Genomic DNA, 12,576 nt, shown 5'->3' on the forward strand with positions numbered 1-12,576 from the left:
ATTGGGTTTTTAATTGTTAAACATTTTATCATTTATAGCAAGTAATGAGCTGCTTATTAACCCTTTAAAATCATAACACATTAAACTTATTTAGAACAAAAATATTTGTAAAATCATATATGTCCCAGTCTTTTAAACAATTTGAATTAAAGGTCAAAATCAAACAATCGGAGAGTTTTTAAGATAACTAGTGGCCCGTTGTACGAATTCATGCACATTGAGAGGAAATTAATTAGAAGAAAAAATTTTTTAATATATTGCTATTTGCCCTTTCTCTATAATAGAAGTGTCAGAGATGAAAAAAAATTAGTAAAATGTATATGAAAATAATGTATAAATTGATTAATAAATAAACAATAACATGATATAACAACAACCACAACAGGAGGTTGGCTGGCTGGGGAGGGATTACAGGAGGGCTCCAGGGCGTGTTTGGCCCATCTCTCCCAATCCCAATCGGCTGGGCCCCAGCAGCAAGCTAACCTACCAGTCAGAGCATCTGCCCCCTGGTGGTCAGTGCACATCACAGCGACCAGTTGAAAGGTCAGATACTTAGCATATTAGGCTTTAATATATACAGATTCTTGATTTGTAGCTATAGATGATGTGATAAGAAAAATGGCTATCAATCCCAGGACATCCTGTAGAACTAATTTTCTGGGGATAAAGAGAATTCTAACACCAGCTTTCTTTGTAATTACAAGACTTTTCACTAAATTTGTTAATGGGGGGTTATTAGGAACAAATATGCATATTCTCAACCTTTCAAGATACTGTCTTACTGTAGTTTAAAGAAACTTTACTGTCTCAATTATAACAAGAAAATTCTGCCCATATAACAGAGCATCATCTTCTCCAAACTCCTATTAAGTCTTAAAACAATATTCTAATCATAGGCATTAATAATTCCACCTCATTTATATATACCTGATAACTTTTTTGTGTGTGAAATCTCTGAAAATTATTTCCTTCTAACACCATCAGTTTGATGAATAAGCTGGGTAACATGAAGTCAGGAGGATGGTTAAAATATTAACCCTTTGCACTCGCTTTTCTCTCGATTCCTTTATTCTACTCAGGATTTAATTTTTTAAATACCCCAGATTTTACAAAGCACAGCAGTAGAATGAGAAACTGGAGTTTCTTTTCATACAAACTTATTTATTTGGATTTTTTTATATTTCAAATTATTGATACATTCAAAGAGTAATTTTAATCTCGACATCCGAGTGCAAAAGGTTAACAGTTCTAAGGGCAGCCCAAAATTATCTAACAAGAATTTTGCTATTCTTAGATAAGACTAAAGGCCTGAAATGATTCCTCACTGGGGGAAAAAATATCATTTCTTCATTGACTTATTTCCCAATCAGCCAGTGAAAGGTGAATGTAGCCTTAGAAAATCCTAGGATATATAATAAAATTGTCCAATCTCTAAAAGTTTACTTAATTTCCTTTTAGCACATTATAGGAAAACCCAACCAAATACTGTTAAACCCAAGGCATTTGATTTATTCACCAATACCCACTTGAATAAAAATTACAAGGTGCTATTAAAATAGGCTATTTAAAAGCAAATAAATAAGTGAAGTTTTTCTCATGGCAACTCAACTATGGGAATGTATTTTATTTTTAAAAATAGGTTATAAAAATTCAAGCATCCTAATCACTGAAATTATAATATGTAAACAGATAAAGCAGCTGAAGTTGGTTTATTTTTCAATGTAAGTGTACTAAAAGCCAACTATCCAAACCTGGAACATATATTGCTACAGCTTCTTTCAAATGATATTCCTATTAGAAGCTAAGATTTCCCTTCATTAATACAACACATTTATTGAGTGCCTACTGTGTGTCAAGTACAGTCCTGGGCACTAGGATAAAGCAATCAATAAGGAACTAAAATGAAAATCTCTGCCTTCATGAAGCTGACATCCTGCTAGGTGGAAAATAATTACAAAATGTCAGAAAGTGATTAAGTGTATTTAAGAAGTGCTGAAAAGAGAGAATAAGAGTATAAAATAAGGGAAAAGGCCCTGACCAGTTTGGCTCAGTGGATAGAGCATCGGCCTGCGGACTCAAGGGTCCCCGGTTCGATTCCGGTCAAGGGCATGTACCTAGGTTGGGGGCACATCACCAGTAGGGTGTGTGCAGGAGGCAGCTGATCGATGTTTCTCTCTCATCGATGTTTCTAACTCTATAGCGCTCCCTTCCTCTCTGTAAAAAATCAATAAAATATATTTTTTTAAAAATAAGGGAAAAGGCCTAAAATTGGGGGTAGAGGGGAGAGAAAAATGAGAAAAAGTAATCAGGTATAACCCCAAAGTTTTTGGTCTGAGAAACTAAAAAAGAATGGAGATGCCATTCTGAGATGGAAAAGGCTAAAGAAACAGGTTAGGCAGGGGATGGAAGAAGGGTTGGGAGAAGATACTTTATAGACATCTAAGCAGCAAATAAAACAGCTGTATACATGAATCTGGAATTCATAGAAAGGTCTCAGATAAAGATAAAATTTGGATTTTCAGCTAGAAGACCAGACAAGATAAACAAAAACATTCTATTTAATAAAGGGGTAATATGCAAATTGATTGTCACTCCAACACACAAGATGGCCGCCCCCATGTGGCCAAAGATGGCCACCCCCATGAGGACACAAGATGGCCACCACAAGATGGCCGCCAGCAGAGGGCAGTTGTGGGGGATCAGGTCAGCAGCGGAGGGCAGCTGGGCGGGACCACGCCTGCAAGGAAGGGCAGTTAGGGGTGACTAGGCCGGCAGAGGAAGGCAGTTGGGGACAACCAGGTCAGCAGGGGAGGAGAGTTGGGGGGTCCCAGGCCTGCAGGGGAGGTCAGTTGTGGGGAACCAGGTCTGCAGGGGATGGCAGTTGAGAGGAACCAGGCCTGCAGGGGAGGACAGTTGGGAGAGACCAGGCCTGCAGGGGAGGGCAGTTGGGGTACCAGGCCTGCAGGAGAGGGCTGTTGGGGGTGACCAGGCCTGCAAGGAGGGCAGTTGGGGGCGGCCAGGCATGCAGTTAGGGGTGACCAGGCTAGCAAGAGAGGGAAGTTAGTGGTAACCAGGCCAAAAGGGAAGGGCAGTTGGAGGTGACCAGGCTGGCAGGGGAGGGCAGTTAGGGGTGACCGGACCAGCAGGAGAGGGCAGTTGGGGGCAACCAGGCCTGCAGGGGAGGACAGTTGGGGGAGACCCAGGCCTGCAGGGGAGAGCAGTTGAGAGAAACCAGGCCTGCAAGGGAGAGCAGTTAGGGGTGACCAGGCCAGCAGGGGAGGGCAGTTAGGGGGTGATCAGGCTGGCAGGCAGAAGTTAGGGGCAATCAGGCAGGCAGGCAGGCGAGCGGTTGGGAGCCAGCAGTCCTGGATTGTGAGAGGGATCACAGATTGGAGAGGGTGCAAGATGGGCTGAGGGACACCACCCCCACCCCCCCATGCACGAATTTCGTGCACCGGGCCTCTAGTAAGAGTATAAGAGAGAAGTTCAAGGACTGAGCCCCAAAATACTCCAAAGTTCAGTGGTCAGGGTGATGAAGAGGACCAATATGGAGACTGATAGGACAAAGACCAGGAGAGTGTGGGTGGTATTCTGAATGTTAAATAAAGAAATGCTGCTGAGAGAAGAGGAAGATGGCTGCCGAGAGGAAGGCAGACTGCAAGATAGTGTGTGAGTGAGAGAACGAAAGGAGAGTGTGTGGACGTATGGGGAGTGTATATTTGTGGGTGAGGGTCACCTATACTCCAAGGGACTGTTGGGGACTGCCGGACCGAGCTCCCCTGACTGGGCAGCCTACACTGCTGCTGAAATCTCTCCCGGAGCGATGGGCTCTACCGCGGAAACCGCGCCATCTTGAAGGGAAGAGTGGCTGTTATATAAGCCCATACATCCCGCGACTCTATAAACAGAACACCCAGGGACCAACTCCAAACCCAGGAACACTGGATCTCAGGCAGCGCGAATACACTGACTCGGAGGAGCTCTGCACCTTCTCAAGGAAAGTTCAGATTACGCCTAGGGAAAGGAGAGAGAGAACTACATAAACAGACACCCAGAGAAGAGAGATCATGGGGAGACAAAAGAAACAGCCCGCATACAAAAGAAAAGGAGGCATCTCCAGAAAAGGAAGTAAACGAAATGAAAGCAACCTGTCAGAGAAAGAATTCAGAGAAATGGCCATAAGGTGGCTGAAAAGAATGGAAGACAAATTCAACAATCTGTGTAACAACAAAGAGGAAGAAGAACTAAGAAGAAATGAAAAATGACATCGCTGCTATAAAGAACTCAATAGAAAGCATCAACAGTACACTAGAAGAAGCAGAGGACCACATCAATGAGCTAGGAGACAAGATAGGAAAAAATACCCAAGCAGAGCAGCATCTAGAAAAAAAAATTAAAAAACAGAAGGAGAGCCTAAGGGAACTTTGGGACAACACGAAACGAAACAACATCCGCATAATACAGGTGCCAGAAGGAAACTAAGCAAGGAATAGAAAACCAGTTTAAGAAATAATGACAGAAAACTTCCCTGATATAGGGAAGAGAAAACACAAATCCAAGAAGCTCAGAGTCCCAAACAAAATGAACCCCAAAAGACCAATGCCAAGGCACATTATAATTAAATTGGCAAACACCAATGACAAAGTAAGTATCTTAAAAGCTGCCACAGAGAGACAGAAAGTTACCTACAAAGGATCCCTCATCAGACTAGCGACTGATTTCTCAACAGAAACACATCAGGCCAGAAGGGAATGGAATGAAACATACAAAGTCATGCAAAGGAAGGGTCTGAATCCAAGAATACTGTACTTAGCAAGGATATCTATCAAAATTGAGGGTGAAATCAGGAGGTTCACAGACAAAAAGGGACTAATGGAGTTTATTACCACCAAACCAGCAATGCAAGAAAAGCTAAAGGGTCTGCTGTAAAAAGAAGAAATAGGAAGCGAAGAAGGAACTCAGGGGTAAAGAATAAAAATGGCAACAAACAAGTACCTACCAATAATAACTTTAAATGTAAATGGATTAAATGCCTCAATCAAAAGACATAGGGTAACTGAGTGGATAAGAAAACACGACCCATTTATCTGCTGTCTACAGGAAACCCACCTCAGAAAAAAAGACACACACAGACTGTTGGTAAAGGGATGGAAAAAGGTTTTTCAGGCGAATGGAATTTAAAAAAAAGCTGGGGTAGCAATACATATATCTGACAAATTAGATAACAAAGTGAAGTACATAAAAAGAGATTAGGAAGGCCACTTCATAATACTAAAGGGAGCAATCCAACAAGAAGAAATAACTCTGGTAAACATACATGCACCCAATACAGGAGCACCCAAATACAAAAAAAACAAACAAACAAAAAACCACGTCTGGAGGATATCAAGGGAGAGATTGACAGCAATACAATCATAGTAGGGGACTTTAATAACCCACTATCACCATTGGACAAATCCTCTCTAAACAAAAAAAAATCAGCAAAGAAACATCAATCCTAAATGACTCACTAGACCAGATGGAATTAATTGACATCTTCAGAACATTTCACCCCAAAGCCACAGAATATACATTCTTCTAAAGAGCATGTGGGTCATTTTCAAAGATAGACCATATATTGGGTTACAGGCAAAGTCTCTTCAAATTCAAGAAGATAGAAATCATATCAAGCATCTTCTCAGATCACAATGGCATAAAACTGGAAATCAACTACAATAAAAACAATCCAAAAAATGTAAATAGCATGCTATTAAACAATGACTGGGTTACCAGAGATCAAAGAAGAAATAAAAATCATGGCAACAAACGACAATGAAAACACAATCCAAAATCTATGGGACACAGTGAAAGCAGTCCTGAAATGGAAGTTCATAGCTCTACAAGCTTACCGCAAAATAAAATAAAAAAGTAATAAATTACCTAACTCTACAACTCAAAGAGTTAGAAAGAGAGGAACAAGAAAATCCCAGTGTAAGCAGAAGGAAAGAAATAATAAAGATCGGAGCAGAGATAAACGACATAGAGACCAAAAAAATAATACAAAAGATCAACAAAACCAAGAGCAGGTTCTTTAAAAGGATAAACAAGATTGATGAACCTCTGGGCAGTCTCACCAAGAAGCAAAGAGAGAGGACCCAAATAAACAAAATTAGAAATGAAAGAGGAGAAATAACAATAGACCCCACAGAAATACAAAGGGTTGTTAAAAAATACTATGAACAACTCTATTCCAACAAACTGGACAAACTGAAGGAAATCGACATATACCTAGAAAAATACAACCTTCCAAAACTCAATCAGGAAGAATCTAAAATTCTCAATTGGCCAATAACTATGAAAGAAATTGAAGCAGTCATCAAAAAGCTTCCAGCAAACAACAGGGCCAGATGGCTTCACAGGGGAGTTTTACCAAATATTCAAGGAAGAACTAAAACCTATCCTCCTCAGACTATTCCAAAAAATTCAAGAGGAAGGAACACTTCCAAGCTCCTTTTATGAAGCCAGCATAACCCTAATACCAAAACCAGATAAAGACAACACAATGAAAGAGAATTACAAGCCAATATCCCTCATGAACATAGATGCCAAAATCCTCAACAAAATTCTAGCAAATCTGATCCAGCAGTACATCAGAAAGATCATACACCATGACCAAGTAGGATTTATCCCAGGAATGCAAGGATGGTACAATATCCGCAGATCAATAAACGTGATACATCACATAAACAAAGTGAGAGATAAAAACCACATAGTCATATCAATTGATTCAGAAAAAGCATTTGACAAAATCCAACACCCTTTCTTGATAAAAACTCTCAGCAAGGTGGGAATAGGAGGATCATACCTCAACATAATAAAAGCCATATATGACAAACCCACAGCCAACATCATACTCAATGGGCAAAAACTAAAACCATTTCCCCTAAGAACAGGAATAAGACAGGGATGCCCACTCTCACCACTCCTGTTTGACACAGTACTGGAAGTATTAGCCATTGTGATTAGACAAGAAGAAATAAAAGGCATCCAAATTGGAAAGGAGGAAGTAAAACTGTCCTATTCGCAGATGACATGATATTGTACATAAAAAACCCGAAAGACTCCATCAAAAAATTATATTAGACTTAAAAATGAATTTGGCAATGTAGCAGGATACAAAATTAATGCCAAGAAATCTATGGCATTTCTATACACCAATAATGAACTTACAGAAAAAGAGACTAAACAAGCAATCTCATTTACCATCGCACCAAAAAAATTAAGATATCTAGGAATAAACTTAACTAAGGAGGTAAAAGACCTATACTCTGAAAAAAGAGATAGAGGAAGACGTAAACAGATGGAAGAACATTCCGTGTTCATGGATTGGTAGAATCAACATCATTAAAATGTTCATACTACCCAAAGAAATCTATAGATTCAATGCACTCCTCATTAAAATACCAACGGAATATTTCACACACCTAGAAAGAACTCTCCAAAAATTCATCTGGAATAAAAAAAGACCCCAAATAGCTGCAGCAATCCTGAGAAAGAAGAACAAAGTAGGTGGGATCTCAATACCAGATTTCAAGGTGTACTACAAAGCCACTGTTCTCAAAACAGCCTGGTAATGGCACAAGAACAGACATATAGACCAATGGAATAGAATAGAGAACCCAGATATCGACCCAAACCACTATGCTCAATTAATATTTGACAAAGGAGGCATGAACACACAATGGAGTCAAGGCAGTCTCTTCAATAAATGGTGTTGGGAAAATTGGACAGATACATGCAAAAATATGACACTAGACCACCAACTTACACCATACACAAAAATAAACTCAAAATGGATAAAGGACTTAAACATAAGACAGGAAACCATAAAAATACTAGAGGAATCCACAGGAAGTGAAATCTCAGACATACGCCAAAGCAATTTCTTCACCGATACCAATCATAGGGCAATGGAAACTAAAGAGAAAATAAACAAATGGAACTACATCAAAATAAAAAGCTTTTGCACAGCAAAAGAAACCATCAACAAAACAACAAGAAAGCCCACTGTATGGGAGAACATATTTGCCAATATTATCACCGATAAAGGTTTAATCTCCAACATTTACAGGGAACTCATACAACTTAACAAAAGGAAGATAAACGATCCAATAAAAAAAATGGGCAACGGACCTAAATAGATATTTTGAAAGAAGACAGAAGGAAGGCCAGGAGACATATAAAAACATGCTCAAAGTCACTAATTATCCAAGAGATGCAAATCAAAATGACAATGTGGTACCATCTCACACCTGTCAGAATGGCTATCAACAAATCAACAAATGATAAGTGCTGGAGAGGATGCGGAGAAAAAGGAACACTCGTGCACTGCTGGTCGGAATGCAGACTGGTGCAGCCACTGTGGAGAACAGTATGGAGTTTCCTCAAAAAACTACAAATGGAACTCCCATTTGACTCATTATCCCATTTCTAGGAATGTATTCCAAGAAACTAGAAACACCAATCAGAAAGGATATATGCACCCCTATGTTCATAGCAGCACAATTCACCATATCTAAGATTTGGAAACAGCCTAAATGCCCATCAACAGATGAGTGGATCAGAAAACAATGGTACATCTACACAATGGAATACTATGCTGCTATACAAAAGAAGGAATTCTTACCATTTGCAGCAGCATGGATGGAACTGGAGAGAATTATGCTAAGTGAAATAAGCCAGGCAATGAAAGAAAAATACCACATGATTTCACTCATTTATGGAAAATAAAGAATATTATAACCTGATGAATAAAAAGATAGATACAGAGGTAGTGAAGCATCGAACAGACTGTCAAATTACAGCAGAAAGGCTGGGGAGTGTTGGGGAGTGGGGAAAAGAGATCAACTGAACAACTTGTATGCATGCATATAAGCACAACCAATGGACACAAGACACTGGGAGGGGGGTAGGGGTGGGATGAAGGCATATGCCAGGGAGTAGGGGAGGCTGGGGGAAGGTCAATGGGGGTAAAAAGGAGATATACGTACTACTATTTGTAATACCTTAAACAATAAAATAAAATTTAAAAATAATTAAATAAAAGTCAAAAAAAAAAGAAATGCTGCTGAGACTGAGTAATAGGCAGAGGCAAACATATGAGGTCACTGGCAATCTTGTCCATCACTGGAAAACTGAATTCAAGAGAAAAGGGGAAGAAAAGAACTGGCAAGCCTTCTTTTAAGGAGTTCTGCTGTAAAGGAGAAAAACTGGGAAGTAGTGGCTAGAGTATAATTAGGGTTTAAAGGAGTTTTTTGTAAGTTGTTTTTGTTTTGTTTTTAAGATTAATGAAATTACAGATTTCAGAGGAAAGTCATTATGTAAATTCCCTCAAAGAATCAAATGAAAAAGTATTATAAAAAATAACAGGAAATCCACCAACCTATATACCTAGTAACTTATCCATTTAAACATCCTATCTATTAAAGAGAGAATATGCTAATTGACCATCACTCCGTCACAAAGATGGCTGCACCCACAGGGGAGGCCAAGTTCCCATAAGGAGCCTTAACAAGCAATCAGCAGGGACCTGAGGCTATGCCTCACCCAGCAGGGCTTGACGGGGGACCTCAGCCCACGCCCCCCACCTGGCAGGGCTTGACAAGGGACCTCAGGCCATGCCCCCCACCCAGCAGGGCTTGACAGGGGATCTCAGGCTGTGTCCCCTACCTGGCGGTGCTTGATGGAGGACCTCAAGGCACACCCCCCGCCCCGGTCTGGGCTGGGAGACTTCAGGCCATGCCCCCCGTTCTGGTGCCGGGCCAGGGGACCTGAGGCTATGCCCCCTGCCCGGCAGGGCTTGACAAGGGTGGGACTGGCCAGGTCTGGATCTAGCCCAATGTGGGGGAGCCGGCCAGGTCTGGGTCTCACACAATTTTGAGGTACATGTGGGTGGGCAGGGACTTGACTCTGGCTCCTGGGGTGTGCTCCAGACTGTGACAGGAGGAAGGTTTTCATATACATTTTACTAATTTTCTTTCATCTCTGACACTTCTATTATAGAGAAAGGGCAAACAGCAATATTAAATTATTTCCTCTAATTAATCCCCTTTCAATGTGCACCGGATATATATATAGGTTGGTGGATTTCCTGTTATTTTTTATAATACTTTTTCATTTGATTCTTTGAGGGCATTTACATAATGACTTTCCTCTAAAATCTGTAATTTCTGCACCGGGTCACTAATCTCTTATGATTCTCTTAATACAAGCAAACAAGAAAACATGAACCACCCCTATGTCCTTAAATGCTACTCCTTTCCAGATTAAATAACATGACATAAATTTTAAATAATAGCATCACGTAAATTTTAAGAGCCTCAGCAATGTTTAGATTATTCATGAATAATCTAAAGTTAAATAGAGCCTCAAACAATATTTAGGATTTTTCATGAAAGTAGCTATGTATAAAACCAACCACACTACTCTGAATATGTATATCTCCAGGTATAGCTATAAAAATAACATTCATTTCCCTCATTACCAAAATGCTATGTAGAAAATTTGAAGAACAATCAAGGACAAAAATCTAATTGCTAGCCATGAGAAAAATGTTACATTTTTTTCTGTGTATTATTTAAAAATTGTTAAAAAAATGAAAACAAAAAACCACAACCCAAAATGTCATCATTGGTGTTAAAAGTCCATGATACCAAATCTAAATTTAACACCTAACCTAACTGCAGTTTCAACCTGAAACATCAATTTTAAACAACTACTATGGAATATTCTGGTTAAGCACCAGTAAGGTAATTTGTCACATAGGCCCTCTCCATCCTCCACAGAAAGAGGGAATCTGCATAAATGAAAACCCTTCCTCTAAGAAAAGAAGTCCAGGCCCACAAATAATCCTTTCTTTTCTTTTGCTAATAACTTCCTTGACCCATCCTTCTTCCTATAAGACCCTTCTATTTTGTACAACTCTCAGAAAGCCCTTCTAGTTGCTATATTCATAAATCCCTTAATTAAAGCCAATTAAATCTTCAAATTTACTGGGCTGAAGTTTGTTTTATATGAAATAAAACTGGGATACAGTAATTTCTGTTACCTAGTTTTTTATTCAACTTATTAACTGCTTTAGTAAATATTTTTCTACATGCCTCTGAAAATACTGTATAACAGTTCAATACATGGTTTCCCCATAATTTACTTAATCAATTGCTATTGTTAAATAATGAGGTCATTTCCATTTTCATTATTATTCTATATAATAAAAACCTAATATGCAAATCGACCAAACATGGACAGTGGAGTGACAGGTAGCTATGACGAGCACTGACCACCAGGGGGCAGATGCTCAATGCAGGAGCTGCCCCCAGCCCGCAGGCCCCAGGACAGCCAATGTGGGTACCAGCAGGGGCCTTCTGATCAGAGGGAGGTGACCAGCAGCGAGCTGGCGGTGCCAGGCCAGCCGAGGCGGGGGCTCCCCAATCACCCTGCCAGTCACCCCACAGATCGGCCCTGATCGCCAGCCAGGCCTATGGACCTTAACTGTGCACGAATTTCGTGCACCAGGCCTCTAGTAAATAATAAATAGTGAAATTTGGGGAAAGAAATCAACTCCATCTGTAACACTTTTTTTCATTAAAATTTAACAAATTTCTTCTACTTAATTTGAAATACCTTGGTCATCATCATCACCACCATCTGCATCCATGGCATTTTCATCTTCATCTTCATCATCATAATTATAATTCGGATCGTAGGTAAGATATTTAAGACAAATATTTATAATAGTAGAAACATGAGGATATACTTCCTTAGGACATCTGAAGAAAGAAACAAAAACTATCCTGAGTAACTACTTTTCTCCTTGATTCAATACTTGCCCTGTTTTGCTTTGTTACTAGACTTTTTCTTCTTCTTTAATATAACACAGGAAAGTGGATCCCAGACTTTTCAACACCAATGACCCTACATCTTTTTCTTCCATTAGATTCATTTTTAAAAGATTTACTTTAGCCTTCACATTTTAACATCTCTTAAGTCGGAATAATTTTTATATTTTTAAATATATTTTTATTGATTTCAGAGAGGAAAGAGAGGGAGAGAGAAACATCAATGATGAGAGAGAATCATTGGTCATCTGCCTCCTGCACACCCACCACTGGGGATCAAGCCCACAACCCAGGCATGTGCCTGACCGGGCATCTAACCATGACCTCCTGGTTCATAAGTCAATACTCAACCACTGAGCCAGACCAGAATGATTTTTATAATAAATGGTATGTCAGGGTTAATGTGGGGTAGACTAGAAAGAAATATGTATACAGTAGTCCCTCCTTTATCCATGGGTTTATGTTCCAAGACCTCCCCAGTTTGTACTGCAGACAGTATTGAACCCTATATATGTGTGTGTGTGTGTGTTTTCTCTGTACATACATACATACATTTTTATGGCTTTTCTCTGGCATATCGGAATTGCCAGCATTACTACATTTACATTTGGGGGCCATTACATTCATGAGCTACATAACAACTTTCGGTCAATAAAGTACCTCATGTATGATGACAGTGGTCCCATCCTATATAATAAAA

The 12,576-nt window shown here is 39.6% G+C and overlaps 1 protein-coding gene across 6 annotated transcripts in view; it reads right to left on the reverse strand.

The window, feature by feature from the left end:
• Positions 1–12,576, reverse strand: part of CAND1 (cullin associated and neddylation dissociated 1) — a 55,874-nt gene that overhangs the window by 13,648 nt on the left and 29,650 nt on the right. For all 6 annotated transcript variants that reach the window (XM_008148761.3, XM_054718881.1, XM_028156471.2 and 3 more), the window contains one exon: positions 11,662–11,807. In XM_008148761.3, coding sequence (XP_008146983.1) covers positions 11,662–11,807 — 146 coding nt within the window. The remainder of the gene's footprint in view (positions 1–11,661; positions 11,808–12,576) is intronic.

Source organism: Eptesicus fuscus, chromosome 7 (assembly GCF_027574615.1).
Source record: "Eptesicus fuscus isolate TK198812 chromosome 7, DD_ASM_mEF_20220401, whole genome shotgun sequence".
Lineage (NCBI taxonomy): Eukaryota > Metazoa > Chordata > Mammalia > Chiroptera > Vespertilionidae > Eptesicus > Eptesicus fuscus.